The sequence below is a fragment of the Ammospiza caudacuta genome, chromosome 5 (assembly GCF_027887145.1).
Source record: "Ammospiza caudacuta isolate bAmmCau1 chromosome 5, bAmmCau1.pri, whole genome shotgun sequence".
Classification (NCBI taxonomy): Eukaryota; Metazoa; Chordata; class Aves; order Passeriformes; family Passerellidae; genus Ammospiza; species Ammospiza caudacuta.
Window position 1 is genome coordinate 25,610,125 of NC_080597.1, and position 20,710 is coordinate 25,630,834.

Sequence of the window (20,710 nt, forward strand, 5' to 3'; positions counted from 1 at the left end):
CCTCCCTCACACCACTTGTGTGGAAAGTTTGTGTGGGGCTAGTTTGTGTGGAGAAACCCCAAGTATTTTTTTTGAGTGCCTGTGCGTGCTGAGCCCCGGGCAGAGTACCTTTGGGGTGTGTAGGTACCTCCCTGCAGCAGGTGGTATGAGCTCGCTCAGCTCCGGACAGCGAAAGCTGCCTGCGCCCCATCGCTGATTGCTTCTCAGCGTAGGGAGGCCAGAGCCGGCTTCCCGTCCAGGCTTGGCACAAGCCCCTACGCATTGCAGGGCCGGCATGGCCCTCGGCAGAACTCTGTTCACATTTGCACACCAATAAAGTACTGGGAAAAGGAGGAGAAAGAAAGAGGGTAAGATACCATACACAAATGAAGTAAGAAAAGTATCTAATCTTCAATTCAGAGAAAGATGTCAGAGAATTAGTTTTAGAGGACTTACTCAGAAACATTGAAGGAGTTAAATGTATCTAACCTGGCTAAACAGCACTTAAGAGGGCACATGACAGGCACACGGATTTGAAGAGTCACCCGGAAAGATGGAGAGTAGTACTGCCACTGGCTCAGGTCCTGTTCTGCATATTAAGATTTATGTTAACACACTGCAAAGATTTTACTTCCCATTGTAACTGGGACAGTTCTCAGTCTGACAGTTCCACGGTTCTGGAGAGGGCTCACTCCCTACTTCATGCATGGTGTGCAGAAGGGAAGTGCTTAAGGTTGTTAGAGTAGAAACATATTAGCAGGTGTATCTGCCCCAGCAGCATTTTGACAGTGTACTTTCCCTAATTTTAAGAGATTGCATCATCCTTCTGGAAGTGTACGGACAAAAGTGTATTTCAAAAGAGTCATTAATCTTAAAAACATTTTTGCATCAATTAAACTACAGAATAAATAAATGTCAAGCATGCATTACATGTTTTCCCTTGGGTCTGCTTGTTACCACCATTACACCAACTAACCATTCCATGAGCTTTTTTTGATTCCCAGCACCCCCTCTTGCCCCCAGCCAGGATGGGGGTTGTCAGAGCTCAAGTTAAACATTTCACCAGAACTGGACAGTGTTTAGTCTTCAGAGTCACATTTTTGACCTGATTTGAAGTTCATGCTTAACATGTGGTCTTTCTTCTCCTGTAGTGTTTGTAGTGGGCATCAGTTGAAATCAACACATATCCCTGCAGGGAGGAAAACAGTCATGGATATACTGTGAATTAAAATGAACACGTTATTTTGGGGTTTCTTAATTTCAAATTGATCTTGGTGTTTAAGGTCCAAAAATCTACTGAGAAGAGCTGAACCTTGGAAGTAACAAGTTTTATTCAACTCTGTCCTTTGAACTTTGCAAAAGGACTCTATCTTTCCCTGGGTGCTATCCCTTTGCACCATGTTAGCAACAGAAGGGAATCTAAAGATCATACAGCCTGCTCAGGAAGGTTCATCTGAGCCTTGAGGCAATTCGGCAAGGATCACAAGGGATTACCTAATTTGTGCCACTTAAGAATTAGCCATTTAATCTAAACTTGTCCTTAAAGCTTCCCCCAGTGTCAGCACATACAGAGCAATAAGCCTGCAGAGAGCAGCTCATCACAGTCACAGAATCACAGAATGGGTGGGGCTGGAAATGACCTTAAAGACCATCCAGTTCCAACCCCCCTGCCATGGGCAGGGACACCTTCCACTAGATCAGGTAGCTCAAAGCACCATCCAGCCTGTCTATGAAAAGTAAGAACTGTTTTTCTTCCTGTTGACCATAGCCATCAGACTGGGACTGGAAACTCTAGAACTAGAGCCTAAACTCTAGCCTTTAAATGGGAATCTCATTCACTTTGGTAGGGCATAGCAATTCTGTGTTGTCTCTTATTCCCTTGTTACTGATGAGGAGATTGGTGAGAGAACATGAGGGGGGAATGGGCACCGCAGAATCACTAAAATCCTTCATTCACAATTAGTCTATAGGACTGTTGGCAGTGAGTGCCACTGAAATCAGTGTCTGAGCAATTATTTTTTGTAGGGAACCAGGTATGTGGGAGGCAAAGAACAATTAAAATCAACCTTTGCATTTCCTTTCCTGAGCTGTGTTTTGTGCTTAACCTCTAACAAAGATTTAGAAGTCTCTGCAAAGAAAAACTTCAAAAAAACTGAAAATAACTTTGAGAAGTTGTTAAGCAAGTGGAGAAATGCAGAAGGCTTACTCATTTTCTGGGCATTAATTTGTCAGCAATGCCCTTGTACTGACTGGTTACCAAGCAACATTCTGTATGCTCAAACTAAGGGCTAGTTTTGGAGAAGGATAACCAGAAGGCAAAAAATATTTTCTGAGAGCTCACTAGCTACTTTTGGCTACTAGCCTCAGTCATTATCACCAATTATTAACAAAATCCGGGCATCCTAGATGCACAAGATTGAATTCTCCTCCCTCTCATATTCCAAGTATTCAACAAAACTGTGAGATAGCAATAACTCTAATTTGATGTGGTTGGCCAAACTTGAACAATATGTCAAGCCTGTTTTTACACTCAATTCCAACTTAGAAGGCTGAAGAAGTTGTACATTTGATCACTTCATAGTTTTATAATCAGTTCTAACTTTTCCTCTCAAAGAAAGATACATTTGTTTCTAATAGAATTTTACCATTTAAGGACCTCATTTTAAACCCATTTTTATTAGTTAAGTAGCTCCAACACAGCAAATTTCTGGCACTGAAAAAGTAAATAAATGCCTAGGGGAAAAAAAAAGTAAAAAGAGAGATAACCTTTTATAAAGGAAAATCTTTCATAAGTATCAAAATCTCACCTGTACAATTGTAATGTGAGGTCTTGTCAAGGTAACATTGGCCAGACTGGGAAGAGGGAATCCTTTTGACAGTTTAGCTTAAAAAAAGAGACAAATGATGATTTAGGTATGCATTAGAAAGATAATAAACTCTTGCCCTTCAACAACACTGTTCATCCAGAGACTTGTAGGTCATTTATAACAATTAGCCTCTTAGTCTTCACAAGCAAGCCTGGGAGGCTGCTAAGATGCTCATTTAGCAATGGGAAAAAAAGAATTACGAGTGCTTCTCTCTTGGCAGAGTGTTGCAGCCAAACCAAGGATTTCATGGTCAACACATTACATACTAAGTGCTTTGTCCCTAGTGATCCCTGAGGGATTATTAATACAGCTCTACCATCATTAGGACCTGCTCCCATTTGTATCCATTAGCTAAAGAAGGTGATGTTCATCCCAGTATAGAGGGCTGACACAAAGCTGTATCTCCCTCCAGGGCCTTAAATAAGATTTATGAGAGGCAAAAGCTCTGTTCTGGTCTAATAAAAAGGAATACATTTCACATATAGTGGCCTCAGGCAGGTGTGCAGATGAGAGAGATTTTGCTTTTCTCCCTGATGCATCAGGACCACCTAGCCTGAGATGAAGGCAGATGAATTTTTGATTTCCTAGTAATTTTTGCCCTTTTTACAGAACAGTGAGAGCGAGCACTGACACCCCTACAATCTTTGCCTTCCACTGCTTACTGGCAAATGGTCATTTTCTACTCCAAGTTAATGGGAGCTGACAACTTAATCAGAAAGTCAGTAGAAGTTCCTAGAATAACCCATTCTGATGGAAGCTTTTTAGCTGATGCTGAAATACAGCTTTACCATTAGCTGATGGAATTACTTCAGTCTGGAAAATGTAAGATAGGATGTTCTCCAGAAGTAAGACCTGCCACAGACAAGAAGAGTGAGTTAGCCATCATTTCCTGATAGTGGAAGAGCTGTTGTGCCCTAATCCTGAGTAGAGTTAGTAGGCTTTTAATCAACTTCCAGTTCTCTTTTGGCCTCAAGAGTCATAAGCTCAAGTGAACCTCAGATCTTAAGGTTTTGGAATGATGCAAAGGAAGTGAGATGCAAAATGCAAATGTATTTCATTATGCTTGGCCAACATTTTAATTTAAAACAGTCTATTTGCTTTATTTGTGAGATAATTTATCACCAATAGCAAAGCAGGACTAGAACAGTTTTAATCCTTTCTCCTCCGCTACTCGGAACTCATTGATTATACTGAGAATGAAATGACTCTGTGGGGGCAGGGTTTTCCCCTGCAAGGCTACAACTGCACTGTTTCAGGCACCTGAGGGAAAGATCTTGACTCCCTCTCCTTGCCAGAATTCTGAGCACCTTGATGAGCATCCACGGAGTGCCTGTACCTCAGCCATCCCTGTGACCATTGGATGGCGCTCTGCTCTGCTGCTGCAGCTCAGCTCTGCTCTGTCTCACCCTGATGATTCGAGAGATCTCTTCTACTGCAGCCGGGGCAACTACAGAATGTCTCATTTGCACAGCACTAGCTTGCCCCAAAGAGTTCACTTTTAACTTTTTGGGGCAAGAATAGAGAGGTGGCTGCCAGAAGACAGGAAGAGAGCCACTTGGGAATGAAGCCAAATGATTTAGAAATACTGATAAAATTTAGCTGCTTACTCTTTAGCCTTGATATCACTGATATTCTTAGTTTGCATTTCCTATATGCTTCAACTACCCGCTTACCTCAAAAGAGCCAACATTGGAGTGGGCTAGGGAGAACTGGATCCTGAGAGAAAGAAGTTAAACAAGATAAGTCACTAAGAAAGGATAAACACAGTTATTCTAATCATGTGCAGTCATGCTGTAGAGCTCCAGGTCTTAGGAAGCATCTGTACAGAGATTTTTTTTTAAAGCACTTTCACCCATTGCATATTGCTAGATACAGAAAGATGTGGTTTTCTTGGGGCATTGCTGAGCATCCATGCAAGAGTGTGCTAGAAGGGCTGCAGCCAGCAGTTTGAGTGTGCTTCTCCCTCTGTACTGTTCTGGAAATCCTACTGACAATTGATTTTACCAAGGACTTGTAGGGTGTCAGGTATTTTCCAAAGATTTTGGTACATCTGCGTAATGCTTTCATGTGAGTCTTACCAGGAAGGAAGGATCTGTTTATTGTGTGGTGCTGCTGCTACTGATGGCTTTCTTGCTACTGCCTCTGTATCCAAAATGAAATACTTATTCCCTAAGTTACTCTTGTATCCAACAAAAGATTTCTGAGTTTCCTCAGCACCAGTACCTGAGTTCTCAAGGCCAGCTTCCAGCACACTCTTGATTTTCCTCTTAAAAATTACTGCAGAAAATGCTAACAGCACTATCCTCCTTAAATTCCTAACATCCCTCTGCCCTGATGAACTCTGCATGTTCTTAACCCCGTGTCTTTCTTAGGGACTTTTATGAAATTGGAGTCCCAATTCCCAGTTGTGAGGTGTTGGTATACAGAGCATCTTCTCCATGAAGTGTGACATGTTAGATGTGTAAATGGCCTAGCCTCTGGTTTCCAGCTTTCTGAACCTTCCAAGTTGCAGGACTTCAGTTGGTGAATGTCTGCAATAAGAATATCTGCATAGGGGACCTGCAGGGGCCCAGGTTCTTTACTGTGCCCTGGACTGCTCTGACATTCTTTAGTGGTACAGGTTGTCTAGAAAGCCATGACATCTTGCCAGCCAGAAAGTGATGAGGGAAACTCAGATGATTTATGGTCATCAAAACTGCCCTACATGCTTAGTTTATCTAGCTCAGAGGGGAGAGTAAATGTAAAAAGAAGGGAAGTCTAGTGAGATACTTCCCTGCAGTAGTCCACTGGTGGGAAGCCCCTTGGGGCCATTGCACTTGTCAGACAGAAGCTTCCTGCCTCCTCTAAACTGTACAAGTGCTGCCAGATTAAGAGAATCTAATGCAGGTGAATTTACCAGCAAAACTTATTTACAATTATCTGATCAAACTAATGTTGGGATTGCTAACATTGTTTTCCAAAGGAAATCTTTTTCATCCCAGATTGGATTACCTGTTCAAACACAGCAAGCCCATCAATTTCTGATCAAATATATTCAGGGAAATGCTGGTGTTGGCTGCCTGCAGAATAAAGAAACCATGGATTACCAGACATAAAAAACCCCAGGACCCTTTCTGTGAATTAGTCACAAACACATAAATACCATCTTTTCAGTGATGCATGGAAGCTGTTTTAGGTAAATGCAGCTTTCTCATTGCAAGGCTGCACACAGCAAATGTCTGTTCATTTGAATGGCATTGACAAGAGCTGAAATGGGGGTAATGAGATGTCATTAATCAAAGCCATGAACAAGATGCCAAGAGGCATGACTCACACTTGCAGAACTGTCATTGCAGACAACAAAACCTTGCTTAATCAGAGCCACTACATGTTGGGAATTTTGTCCATCTGTAGGAAAATGTTCTTTGCCACAGAAATGTGCTGTAGGTTAGTTGAGGTCATGCCTATACCTGTGACTAAGGGGAATGTGCATGTTTAAGTACTAGAAATTTGGCATTTTCTTTGTTTCTTGTACAGAGTTTTAAAAGAAGGAAGGAACAAACATATTTAACCCTGAGTTAAATGTCACCTTGTTTGTTGTACTTACTATGTTCAGTGTGAACAGAGACTGGGTGGTTGAGTCTGGCAGAATGGCCAACACCTCCACAGAGCCCTGAATCTCTGCCGTGAAGGAATCCTGCTGTAAGCTGATGGTGGGGATTTCAGTAGACATTAGCTTCAACATCACTGGGTAGGGTGTAATTGAATATTTAGCTACCTGTAAGATTCAAAGACAAAAAAAAAAAAAAAAAAAAAAAAAAAAAAAAAAAAAAAAAAAAACCCACAACATTTTTTCTCATAGAATGGATCAGAATACTGCATTTTCTCACTTTTGAAGCAATATTTTTTAAGTATTTCCTTATGATGAGGTTAAGGACAGCTGTTAACATAAGATTCTTTCAGGTAAGCAGGAAATAAAGGTTTTCTGTGGTACTAAATTAACAGTATTGGCCACTCAGAAATGCAGTGAAAAGTTCCTTCCACTTGAGGAATACAAATTTTTCCATATTATTTCAAGAGAAATTGAATACTACCTTGTGGACAGAGGAGATAAATGGACCCTGAATGTGGTATTTAGTCACACAATAAAAGAGCTCAGGAGTCATTCACTTAGAAATTCACGCATCTCAGGAGATGGGTTCCTCCTCAGGACTGTCCTCAGAGGAGCCTCACTCTGTTCATTGCCTAAAAAGTGAATAGACTCACAAAGTTCAATATTTGAAACAGAGGGGATGGAGTATTTGCATCAATGCTCATGGCATTTTATGGAGAACATCATACATGCCTACCCTTGGAGAATTCTTATATTTCTGAGGCAGGAACTTAATAACATCTGGGAAGCAAACAAGAATGTGAAGTACTTTGAACTATTAGTTTGATTTCACCCATCCTCTGTATTTATAGCCTAGGGGTTCTTCTCCTTATTTTGGTTTCTCATCCTGTCTCAGAAGGCTGGTGGAAACCATGCATGCTCATATTCTCTGTCCTGTTATACTCATCTCCTTCACCTAAAATAAATGGAAATCCTGTGCATCTGCCTTGTCTGTTCCATAGGATGTAATGTTTCCTGTCCATCTGTTAGCTCATTTTCCTGCACATGGTCCCTTCCCAGGTTTTCTGCTCATCAGTCACAGGTCAGCAGCAAAGTAAAGAGAATTAAGCAGGTTTGGGGAGGAGAAAGGTGATTTTCCTGAGCTGAGACCGCTCTTGGATGCCTCTCAAAGCGGGACTCATGACTGGAAGCTTTTTCTTGCATGGAGCTGGTTTTAGGTAGGAACAGCTGTGGCTTGGGCATGGTGCCCAGAGAAAAGATTGATGTGCAAGGTTATGGGCCAAGATTATGTTTGGTAACAGTGCAAGTCATTCAACTCGTGGGGTGGGAAGTGACAAGGCCCATCTGCTCTGCTGTTACAAGGCACATGTGTGCCTGATTCTCCTGTGCAGGAGCCCTGCTGGCCCCAGAAGCCTTTGGGATACACCAGTAGTGAGGTGTCTTGACACCCACACTGGGTGGCTTCTCTGAGACTTTGTGAAAGTAATGATACTCACCTCAGGGATGATACTGCTAAATATCTCTGTGTTTATATTAAAATAGCTGCAAGTCTGAAGGAGAAAATAAAAGAGAGAAAACAAATAAGTTACCAGATTTGACCTTCATGGTCAGCTTTTCTCTAAATGCATTATTACAGTCATTTCAATTAATCTTTGATTTTGTTCCTGTCAGAAATATTCCTAAGAGACTCGGTATATTTAAAGCAGCTTCCCAATAATACATGCCAAAATAATCCCTCAGAAAGCAAATTCTTAACATCATTATAGTTTGGGCTGCAGTCTATGGGTTTTGGGACATACTGAACCTCCTGCAGTCAGGCTAGCCAAGTCAGGCAGCCTTCAAGCCACAGATGCTGTGCTTTGACATATGCTTTGCTTACAAGGCCCCTGTCGTATTTTCATTCTAAGAAGATCCCTTAGAAAGCATCCAATGAGGCTGCAAAATTCTCCAGAGCTGATCTCTTGTCCCTGTTAGAGAAGTCTGTGCCTCAGGTCTACAAACCCCTTATTTTTTGGCAGTATTTGGTTCTTGGCTCTGTGGAACTTGGCATGCCTGGCTGTGGCCTGAGGCATCTATATCGAGTGTAAGTAAAAGAGAATAACAGTACCCTAGTATTTATAATCTTCTGTCCCAGGACTCTGCAGACCAACTGAGAGCTTTATGCGGCCACATACTGACATCTGGCAGGTCAAAGCCCTAACTGAGCCACTCTGAGCCCATTCCTCTGTGTCCTGCTCACCTCCTCTGCAATGGTCATGTTGAAGGCCCCTGCGGTGTAGTAAGCAAATGAGGAGCTCTGAAAGAAATACTCAGAGAAGGCAAGGTACAGCATGGAGTCCCTTTGGTCTGGGATTGTGAAGGAAGCTGCCATGTAGGGAGAGTCAGTGTGGTTTCCAGCTGGGAAGACTATGCCCTAAAAGGTATTGTCAGAGGTAAAGAAAACAGAGTCAAAATATAACTTCACCATGACTGCAGACCATGAATGGTACTTTCCTTGACTTTGCCCTGGCTATTCATTTGGTATATAAATGAGTATGCAGGCTTTGTAGTACACCCTGAAGGCTTGGTGCTTTCAAGCAGGTGGTGAAGGCAAGTTCCAGCATTTGGACGTCTTCACAGATCCTCATCCTCATGCCCAAGATCTGTCTTTTGTGATACTGGTCACCAAGGACAGTCTGTCACCTCAGACCACCGTCTATATTAAGGGTCTAAATGTTGCATTAAGAACATGACTAGTGGTCCTCCTTTCTCCTTTTCTCATCTCTAGGAATTTAAATCTGAGAACTGCTGCTTAAGAGCTATCTAATGGTCTCAATTACAGAATTGTTCTGTAAAACCAGGGGTCTTTCTTGGTCAAAATCAGCACTGTATTGTGCCCAGAATCAAGTTGATAACTTGTGCAGACAAAAGGCTTATGAGAGAGCAAAGTTGTGTCAGACAAACCTAAAATGCCTATGTTGTCTTCTGCATTAGCCATCATATTGGCCAAACCTTGCAGATCTAATACTTCCAAATGCATACAGATGAAACAAAAAAGTAAATCAGTAAAACTGATTGGAAGTGATGAAGACATTTAAAGTTTAAAGTTTTTAATGTCCATTTTATTAGTTCTGTTTCTGTTTAATCTCAAATGTATTTTGTCTGTCTTTATTTTCTCATCTAGCTCTAAAGTTCCTATTGTCTTTTAAGGACTATCAAAATGCTTACAAGGTACTGAATCACAGTAGGTGACCTCTCCGTTCAATCCTCACTTGCTGGAATTACCAGTCTTTGTATATTTCCCCACTTATGTGGAAGAGTAGCTCTCGGAACAGCCATGATTTTACATCTTTAGTTTGACACAATTCCCTGCTTAAAATCCAGCTGCTGCAATACTCAGAGTTTGACAGCAGCTGCACAGCTGGTGTGCTGAGACCAGTGTCTACCACACAAGCAGATACTAGCTTTTTGTTCCTTTTTGTTTCCCCCTCTCTTATTTCCCTGTTGTCCTTTTTTTAATACTTAATTTGTAGGATCTTTGTGACAAGACTGCCTTTTCATTTGGCCTTTGTAAAGAACCAAGCACAAGGCAGCTTAAACTTAATTAAGGATCGCAGATACTATAACAATGACAACTACCCTCAATCAAATCACCTTATACAGAATGACAATGAAGTCATTTTAGAATCAGGAATTAGTCAAATTTTTTCAGTACATAAGGAGATTTTTTCCCTAATTTGAAATAAACTTTCAAGTCTACAGACTCAGCAGCATTCCTTGGGCTCCCATGCTTTTGAAAGGGTCTTCTGCCTTCCCATTCAAGAAGCTAGGGGCTTAATTCTTGCTCTGATAGTCTTGCTCTTTCTTCTCTCTCATCCAACAGCAGACATACCAAGTTAGTCCCATGTATAGAAATATTATCCTGACTGACTGAACAATGAAGTCCCAGCTATAATCAGCAGTGAGAGAAAGATGAGGTTTAATAACTTTTTTTCTTTCCTTTCCCTTTCTCTTTTCTTCTGTCTTGCTTAGTCTTTAACTGCACTCTATTTTTTACAACCAGCTCAACAGCAGTTTAAATAAAAGAATGTGGCTTTTAAAGAATTCATTGCACAACAGGATTGTTACAAGTTATTACTGTAACAAATTCAATAATGCTTTGAAATGTCTGTCTTCTCAGATGGTGAGCCTTTGTGTTCAGAACAACAACCATGGCCACCTTAGAAAGTGTCTCATAGAATAATGGAACCCACAGCAATGTAGGCAAACAGCACTACAGGCAACTACCTTTAAGTCCAGGTCAATGAATGTTTGGAATACTGCTGGCAAGCCACTTAAGGAGTAGTCTACTTCAGCCAAATCATCAATCTGCCTTACAGCTGTAAGAGTAGTATATAAGAAACAGAATATTACAAAAACATAGAAATAATTGTATGTATGCATAATTACAATTACATAATTTTATGTATACTTGAAACTAAGTCAAACTATGTATACTTAAAACTAAGTCTTTTCTGAAAGAGAATGACACAAATTGTTCCAGAGAGTATGGAAAAACACAACCAGGGACCTCCTGATATGCATTCTGACCTAAGATTTGGTGTTTCTACTGAGACTTTATGTAAAGTGCCTTCTCCAGTTTGTCTATTGTTTTCTCATTGTGGAAAGTAAGTTTGGTCTAACCCCAAAAAGGAGATGGCCATATCAGTGCCTCAGGGCATAAGGAGGTGTTGGGATTTCTTGTCGAGCAGTTTTAAGAGCATCCCAAGTAGCTGTAACTTGCAAGTACTTTCCCAGGAGAGTGCCTGATCTGCTTAGATACCTGTTTTGCACATGGTATCTGAGCAACACTTCGGGTGTCTTAAATGCCTGCAAATGTAACTCAAAGTAGTTCAAGTGAGAAGGCTTTTGCAAAGGAGCTTTTTCATTTTGTCTCTGGCAAGTCTGATGAATAGGTAAGTAAAACTTAATTTCCAGTCAGACTAGGAGAACAGACTTCAGCTTATAAAGTGCTGTGTGTGCAGGAGGACTTGGAGCATGGTAAAGGAAAACTGTCTTAGCAGTACTGTGTGGCCTCTAAGTGGCATTTCTCACAACAGAAGTGCACACTGCCACACCTGCAAGTTGAGAATTGCTACCAAGTCCTTGGCTCTTAGAAACACATATTTCTTGCTCAAGTAGCCCAGCCTTTAATTAACTGTGGTTCTGTATGCAAGGGAGCAGATGGAACAGAGGGACTGATACCACTCCTGGAGGCATTGCTAAGCAGCCGCTGTTAAGGAAGGGGCAGAATTTCACTGATCAGAAGAGAGAAAACAGAAGGAAAAGGTATCACTGATGACTCACCATTCGGTGATCGGAGGTCTCCATCTATCAACTGGATCCCAGCTCTGATATTGGGACATGACTACAATAAAAGCACACTCAAGTTATTGCCTGATTACCATGGATGCATAAGCACCTCTTACATGTGTGCTAGCAGATCTTTCTGCTGCATGACACACATTGCAGTATTTGTTTATCAAAACACCTCATCTGGCTTCTCTTTACCTAACTGGATCCCCAAGGTTTCTGCTTGGTGCAATGCGAGTGTGTTGTATGTCAGAGCTACAAAAAAGAGGGACGTTTCCAGAGGCAGCCTGGTGGGGGTGACAAAACCACAGCCTTAAATAGTGCGAGGACAGCTCTCATACTGGTGCCACACGAGAGATCTCAGAATTGTGGAATCATTTAGCTTGGAAAAGACATTTAAGATCAGTGAGTCCAAGTGTAAATCCCTGGACAGAATGACAGCCATCTCAAGCTCTGTTTCCTCTCAGTGGCCCTGGGCAGGCTGTCACCAGAGCTACTCACCCCTTTGCTACAATGAAGTTGAAATGTCATACTATCAGTTGATATACTATAATTTCTCTATGTATTGCCCATACTGGGCAATATGTTTTGTCTGCCAAGCATAAAAATAACCCAAGACCCAGGATGCCTGTAGGTACATAGGCAGGGACTTATTCTGCATTGTAATGGAAAAAATAACTACATTATCCATCCCTATTGCTACTGTGGTTGAACATAGCTGTGTCAGTATCTTGGCTATGAACCTGTCACTTTATCTGGAATCATTTCTGGCTGGCAAAATGATGACTATGCTGATCAGACCAGAATAGGACTATTACAGGATTATTTTTCTAATTCTTCCTTTGCCAAGTTCACAGCACTGACTTGTGACTGCTATCCTCCTTACACCCCTCCCCTACACAATGTGAAAATCTTACATTAGTGACCAAGCTCCTGTGAATGGGTTTCTTCAGATACTTGACAAAGAAGTTATACAGGAAGCTAGAGGGAAGGAAGAAGGCAATTAATGGGTCAAGTACTATGGTTACTAAGAGGAAATCAGGTATCTCTGCAGAACATGAATTTAATGGCCTCTTAGTGTGATATTCTATTACACATGGGACCTTTTTGAAATGTAAAAACTGTCAGAGAGCCACCATTTAGAAGATGATCATTTCAGCACTATGCATGTCAGCCTGGGTTAATTAATATTTATTAAAAATTGATTTCTTCAGAAGACCACCATCTTATATGTACAAAATGGTCTCTGCACTAGGAACTTCCAAAGCAAGTAAAAATAAACAAACAAAAACAACCCCCCCAAACAGGTGACAAGAGTGGTATTCAGACAGTGAGAGAAATACAAGAAAATAATGAGATGCTGTTTCATGGGGCTGTATCCAGAGGATTCATACAGAGTCTGCTTCTGTTCAATTTTGATAGCACTGTGAGTAGGAGGAGTGAAGCATAGTACAACCTCATAACTTCTACCTAGAGTTGAAGATTAGAGCAGAAGTTTGAAAGTGCTGAAGAAGCACAAGGGATTGTTTGATTCCGTCTTTATCTTCTGCTGTGTGTAAATACAAGGCCAAATATCAATGCTGGCCATTTTAATGCTGTATTGGGGCCCCAGTTCTCACCTGTGGTGCCTTATGATGCCTAAAAGCAGTTCTGTGTGCCCTAGTTTGTAAAGCTGTCGCTGTGCCATTCACTGACAGTTATTATGTGAGAATGTTTATACAGATCTCTTCCACTTACCCAGTTTTCCCATTCAGCTTGATATCTACATCACCAGGAGTTGTCTGGCAGCTGGTGAGGGCTATTGATGTAGGGCCTGCATTATCCAGGGGTGTTGAAAGGATTGCAGTAACAAACACTTTTGAAATGTGCACTGTGCCTCTTCCACTGTCTTTGCTGCATCAAGTGAAAAAAATAAAAACTGAAAAAAATCCACCTCTTCTCTATGGAATTGCCTGGTGATGTGGACCCATGGCTGGTGCTGGTCACTGCCACTACTCTGCTTTGCCTGCCTGTGCCGGGTGCCTGCCAGTGAGGGCACTGTGACTCCTGCTGTGCCACCGCCTCAGCTCCCAGGGCCCTTCCCCTGCATGCAGCCCTGCTGTCCCTGGCAGAAGGGCAGGTCAGAGACTCCTGTAATTCAGTCAGTTTAGCAATATAGGTAATGTGAAGAAGAGGGATTTCTTTGCTCTGAAACAGCCTGGGACTAGGAAGGTGTGGAGATTGCTCTAAGGATATTTACATTTGCTCATCCATTTTCCACCAGCTTTTGAACTGTATCTCTTGGTGGCATAACAGAGGGTTTCCAATAGTGAGACTGCACTATGAGGGTTTATTATACTAGACTGTGATCCACCACACTACAGTTTTTCTAAATGTGTCATTAGCTGGCAGGCTGGACAATGACAGCATTCAGCTAGAGCAGCAGTCCTGTGCTATTTGCAGCAGTGCTTCTCAGCCATGGGCTCTTTATCAGTGCTGATGTCTGAGGGTGCAGGGGCTGTCTCCCACCAGCAGACCTGTCAGAAGCACCAGTCTGTGCTCCTGGGTTACTCCTGCCAGCTGATAAAGAGCACCTTTACAATGAAGGGGTCACAAGAATAAACTAAAATTTGCATTTTGTATTATCCATCAAGAAAAATAGAACATGCAAAGCTGTACATACAACATCCAGGTCCTTATGTTCCAGTTCATATCAATGGTTAGAGAAGCATTTCCAATCACCAGTTTTATCCCAGACCCTGGTAGGAGGGAGATGGAAGCACTGGGTAATTCTACAGCAGTAACATGTATCCTAGACCATGAAAGAGAAAAGGGAGAGAAAAAATTTTTAAAAATGGATTTAATAAGTCAAAATGAACACAAAACAAGATTCAAATTTCAGTCAAACACAATTTGCCCCCAGAGAGAATACTTACCTTGAGATGTTGTATTTGACATTACCAAGCCCAAATTTCTCATGGCCAGTCAAATCGGGGAAATGCTCCTTCTCCATATTCTGCTTCAGGATTTCCAGCCCAACCTCCCTGGCTACAGGAAAACCATGATCAGTTCAGTTGCCTTTGACGGTGCCTGGGAGTTTGGAGTTATGTGTTTCTGGCTTAGGAAATGTGATGGACACAGAATCAGCAAGAAGGTGGTATCTCACTTGAGACATGGCAGTGCTGTTTCAGGTCTCACTCCCAGCCATGGCAAGAGCTGAACTAACTGGCTCAATCTCTGAGGTCAGGTGAACCTTGATATGATGTACAATGCTGTCAAGCAGATTACTGACTTTGCTCTGTTGTGCTCTTAAACTTTCCTTTATAGCCTGCCACGGGGTCATTTACTCCCACTGCCCTCTTTCCTTTGTCATATCAGTATTGAAGGCAATGCTACTAGCAGCTCTTGATGAGAGCATCACACATACCATACTCCAGCCCCTTCTGGGTGATCCTCACTTTGACTCCAGGATTGGCACTCAGTAGCCCACTGAGCAAACTTAAGAGAAGGAGAGAACAGCAAATCTTCAGCATCTTCCTCATTCTTTACAGGACCTGTTAATAAATATTTATAATAATAGCAGAAATTCATGCTGTGTGGTGGTTGCACTCCCTTCCTCCCTACCCCAGACACCAGCTTTCCCTCCAGAATGAAGAAAGTGGAAAGCCCTGCAACCCTGGCAGCAAAGACCACAGACTTGCAAAAAGTAAGCTCTGTGGGGTAGAGGAGAAAAGTCAGCCTGTTCACTGCCATAGAGACTGGGGAAAGTGCTTGGCATACATCCATCTGGACAAACATTGAACTTCTACGCTGTAAATTGGTGGCTCTACAGGATTCACCACAGGGCTGGTGAATGAGAGAAGCCAATGCCCATCCCAGGGGCTTCTGTGATGAGATTTAAACCAAGATAGAGTTATCTGTATAAATCACAGACTGCATGTAGTGTGAAATTCAGAAGGTCTTGCTTTCAGCAAGGTTTCCCTGGGAGAGTGAGAGAAGCCATCCTGATAGAGAATTTTTAGACAAAACTGGACAAAATCAGAGAATGTGGGTTTTTTTCCCCCAGAGCTGGGAACAGCCTTCTATGTAGTTATTTGTCATCTGGGACTGACCTGGCAAACAGGTCACGTTATTATGGTTTTCTTCATTTCCAGCTACTGCACTGAATTATAAACAGCTGAAAGTAGACGAGAGTGTCTTTTCTAGCATTACTTTTACAGATAAAATTTTTTTAGTTACCACAGGGCTATGGAAGAACTGGAATTAAACCATCTATAAGGAGACAATTGCCTCTTCCCTAATATCTGAAAAATTGTTTTGAAATTGCTGCATCTTTCAGTAGCTGCTTCATTGCCAGAGGTAACAATATACCTCAAACCACTAGAATATTTTCAGTCATGATCACAATATAAACAATCTCCAAAATTATGAGAGAATATTGACTTAATTTTTTAACAGTTTCAACCAATCCTGCAGAACACCTTTGCCTTTTAGTATAACTAGCATTTTCTTTTTAAATTTTAACTGACAGATATTGAGAGATGAAAGAAACACATTTCATATGTAGAACAAAACCAAAAGACTGGAAGGATACGTGATTTTGGCCTATGCATAGTTCTCAAACTTTAAAATCTCAAAATTTAACCAGATTTAGCTACATGAGTCACTTCCCAACAAAGCCCCTCCTTGACAAAGAGGAATCACCTTGTATTTGTTTCCATACCTCTCCTTTGAAGGGTGAAGACAAGACCTTTGCTGTAGCAGACCACAAGGCTGAGGATGTTGCAGGGAAAACCTTCTGCAGCCATGAGCCCATCATTTAAAGGAAAGAGCTGCGGGCTTGAAGAGGTGAATTGCTATCACCTTCAGTGGTATCACCTAGGGAGTGGCTCTGATAACCACATCCCAAGCTATTTTGGACCTTCAGGTAAAATCTAATAAATTTCATTTAGGGATAAGCACAGGACAATGTAAACTGTTGGCTGGGGGTGCTCAGGTGCCAGAATGTAGAGATTGGGGTGGCATGCTGCCTTTGTGGAAGGTGGTTTCAGCACTGGTTTTTCAAATGAGGAGGAAACTCCAGTAGGAATTCCAGTATTTCCACAGGACAGATATTCATAGCCATGCTTGTACTGTAAAATAAGTAAATTAATGTGCTATTGGTATGAAAAACAGATGGAAAACAAGTCCCATCTGTCTGAAATTGCTCATGATACAGGAAACCATAAACAATATAGTATTTATATTACAACACATACATATATATAAATGCACACAGACACTGCAGTGTATATATCTGGTACAAATATATAGTATCAAGTCCTTGCAGTCAAGATTTTCCATTTCTTCTGTTTTCTTATCCAGTTAACCAGTACTTCAGCTAACCAGTACTCCTTGGCTTGTCAAGGAGGTGATTTAATCAATTAGCTTGCAAGTACCAAGCAAATGCCCCCAGGCATGGGGCACTTTGCTGGACAGAGTCACTTCATTGTGCAACCCATGAATAGAAAAGGTAGAGACACTTGTCAGTCAGTCAACAAATGCTCATACTTCACACAGATTTAACATCCACCGCAGGGAGTCGCCTGCATAATAATTTCATTATTCGTATCTCTGGCTACTGATGATGAATGTAACTCACACCCTCAGTTACATAAACCTCTATGCATTTTCTCATATCAGTGAGGGACACCAATCTAATTGAAAATCTCCATTACTTTGGATTTCTTCTTTCATTCTTTTTCTAGTCACTCTTCATCTACCAAAGAACACAAAGAATTAGAAGACCTGCCACGACTTACTGCTATTTGGTTTCAGGATGCCTTTTTTAGCATTCTGTCACACAGCTGGATAAATAAACTGATTCAGCTCAAACTACACAAGCATCTTTTCTATCCTGAACTGAACTTTCTGTAGTGTGACTTTTGTAGTTTTCCTTTCCAAATGCTTTTAATGTCTCCCAGTTTAATGTCTCTGTTGACACTGATAAAATAAAAAAATACACCTTCCATTTTACAAATATTAGAGGTATAGAATTGTTTGAAGGTTGATACCCTCAAAGAGCTGCAGCTATCACAATCAAAGAACAACTTCTGTAAGATACAGAGGCCAAGGACAGCCTTGGCTATAGGGAGCATGAAACTGTCAGGTTTCGGATCCTGGGAGAAGCAACAAGACAAAGAACAGAATTACAACCACAGACTTCAGATGAGACCTGCTTGGCAGGATCTGTGGGAAGTTGCCCTGGAGAGCAGAGGCCCAGAAGAGCTGGCTAATCTTCAAGGGCAGCTGCCTCAGAGCATAAGAACTGCTATTAGAATGTTCAGACAGTTCAGCAACTGCGGCAGAAAGCCAACATGGAGAACATGGAGCTACTGAGTGAACCTAAACACAAAAAGGAAGCATGCAGAAGATGGAAACTGAGACCAGCTACTTGGAAAGAACACAAACATTTTGTTTGCACACATAGGAATGAAATTAGGAAATCCATAGTTCACTTGGAGCTGAAGGACAACAGGAAAGATTTCTTGAAGAACATTGACAGCAGAAGATGAGTGTTGGCTTGTTGCTCAGTAGGATGGGAGACTAGTGACAAAAGACATAGAAAAGGCCACTTTTACTAGCAAGGCTTGTCCTCTGGCCTGCACCAGCAGGTGTGGCCGAGGGGGCTGGAGAACATCAACTACAAGGAGACTCTGAGAGATTAGGTTGTTCCCCCCAGAGAAGAGAGGGCTTGAAAGGCCATTTTGTTGCATGTGAATTTTGCAAAGAGACTACAGAGAAAATGGAGCCAGACTCTTCTGGGAAGTGTGTAGTGAAAGTACACAAGGCCACAGAACATACTGGAACATGGGAAATACTGATTAGATACTGCAAAAAAAAATTACTTTAAAGGTAGTTAAGTAATGAAACAGATTGTTCTGAGAGATTATGAAATCATCCTTGGAGGGGTTCAAGACTTGACTGGACACCATGCTCAATAGCTTCATCTAATTAGTCCTGTTTTGAGCCAGTGTCTGAACTAGATGATATTCTATAATTACACGGCAATTCACTGAGATTTGTAGATCTGTTCCCACTCTCAGTGTCCAGTTACAAAGGGACAAATTGTGAAATTCTTACAAAGCATAAGGTCTCACTCCATACACAAAGTTTTGCTAACACTAATGGGAATAAATTGAATTATGCAAGAACTGGCTTTTAATACTAAGAAAATATATTGTCTACAACTCTAGTGAAAAGAACCAGTTGCTTCTTCTCATCAGGCTGCAGGAAGTTTTCCAAACCATCAATAATAATAATTAGCTACACTCACTGTACTTAAAAACAACAGATTTGCTTTGTGAAAAGTGCTTAAGAAGTTTTTAGTAAAACATTAAAAATTGTGATGAGCCACACTTCTAATGCTATGGCATCTACTCCATATATGACAACAGAAGGAAGAGTACATTTTTCTCTAATTGTTCTTTAAAAGTAAAGGACATCAGCAGTGGCTGTGAAGGTCCTCCTCAGCCTCCAGTTGATAGCGAACATCAGTGTAAATAACCAGATGACTCTAGTGAAAGAAAAAACATATAAAATGTGTTTTACCCACCCTAAATTCAGGTGGGTACATTCAGGTACAGTACTCTGGGACTTGTTCCCATGGTAACACCCTCAGCAGGGCAGGAGGCAAGAGTGGCTTTGTGCCTCCTGAACTCTAGCTAACTTTAGGGTAGGAATGGGCTCTGATGTAGGTTAATACAACTCTCCAAAAGACTGAGCAACACTTACCACAGAGACACTCTGCCCATAAGCCTTCTTAGAGAATGGTCAGAGAAATGAGGACTCAGGCACTCAGTGCTCCTAAGCCCTGCTGGGGATGGTAGTGCTGACCTTGTCACGTCCCCATGATGGCACCCCAAAAGGCTGGTGGGCCCTTTACAGCCTACAACTGCTAGGGGTGGGGGGCTCATTTCTATTCAGAGGTTGCATGTTATATCCAATGTATAGTGAAAGCTTTACTATTGACAACATTTAGATCTACCCACCACTGGAAAATGGCCCCAATAAAAGGCCTGAAACAGCAGCAATATTCTATTAGAGGAAATTTGGCTTCTCACCTGATTAATTTTTATTACAGATCCAGTCAGGCTAGTATGGGTGAAATTAAGAAGAGGAAATCCTTTCCTTAGCTTATCTTCAAAAGGGACAAATATAAATACATTTGAAAGTAATAATAAAATGCACTTCAGAAGCATCTTTCTCAAGGAACTCAATTTGTTTGCAATTTCCCTTTAATTAGCTGTCATGTCTCTCAAGGGAGCTATTATTCATATGTACTAAAAAGGCAAAAAACCATGCAAAAAAGTTGCATATAAACCTCTTAGAATCTCTCAGCTGTCTGACACTGGGATCTGCCTGCCTTTGTTCCTCATCTGGTATCTCCCACTCAAAATCTGGTTTCTGCTGTTTTCCATTCAGACTTACTGTCCATCTTTATTTTCTTCTCTCAGCCTGTGGTTTCCTCTTGTTCTCATCTATTCCTATTTTCCTGAATCAAACCCCAGCTTTTTTCTTATTTGTTTTTCTAAACATCTTACTTTTGATTCCCAGCTTTTCATTCTCTTTCTTTTCTTCTCATTGATAGGTCAGCTTTTTCCTCAGCAGTCTTCTCACCTCTGTTCACCTCAGAGCCACCTTCTGTACCCTCCCACCTGCTTCTCTCTGCCATCACCCCCTTGCTCCTTGTCCCTTACTCCCTGCATCCCATGGAGCTGGTTTTCTACTCTGTCCTGCCTGTGGCAGCAGGAGAAGCACAATGACAGAGGGAGGTGATGAAGTTGAGATGTTACCCTGAAGCCCAAAGATGCAAGGGTGCTCTGCACTTCCTCAGTTTGGGCCATTCTCTGGTCATGGCTTGACTCTGTCAGGACAAGACTCAAGCCAATCTCAGCTCTGCTGCCACACTGCATTCAGTGAA

At 41.6% G+C, this 20,710-nt stretch overlaps 1 protein-coding gene across 1 annotated transcript; it reads right to left on the minus strand.

The window, feature by feature from the left end:
- Positions 1 to 1,102: 1,102 nt before the first annotated feature.
- On the minus strand, positions 1,103 to 15,281 carry BPIFC (BPI fold containing family C). The gene is made up of 15 exons (XM_058805928.1): positions 15,176 to 15,281; positions 14,685 to 14,796; positions 14,432 to 14,560; positions 13,507 to 13,662; positions 12,687 to 12,750; positions 11,764 to 11,824; positions 10,705 to 10,796; positions 8,678 to 8,851; positions 7,935 to 7,988; positions 6,433 to 6,603; positions 5,838 to 5,905; positions 4,520 to 4,562; positions 3,635 to 3,698; positions 2,787 to 2,863; positions 1,103 to 1,168 (listed from the first exon to the last, which is right to left on the minus strand). Exons 1-15 carry the CDS (start codon positions 15,279 to 15,281, stop codon positions 1,103 to 1,105), a joined length of 1,437 nt encoding a protein of 478 aa, XP_058661911.1.
- Between the last annotated feature and the right edge of the window lie 5,429 nt (positions 15,282 to 20,710).

Excerpts from the sequence above, each read along its gene's own strand:
- BPIFC (XM_058805928.1), bottom strand. The coding sequence starts at position 15,281 with ATGCTGAAGATTTGCTGTTCTCTCCTTCTCTTAAGTTTGCTCAGTGGG. Across the intron at positions 14,561-14,684 it reads GTCAAATACAACATCTCAAG|GATACATGTTACTGCTGTAG; the intron begins GTAAGTATTCTC and ends TTCATGGTCTAG. Across the intron at positions 4,563-5,837 it reads GGCTTGCTGTGTTTGAACAG|GATCCAGTTCTCCCTAGCCC; the intron begins GTAATCCAATCT and ends TCTTTCTCTCAG.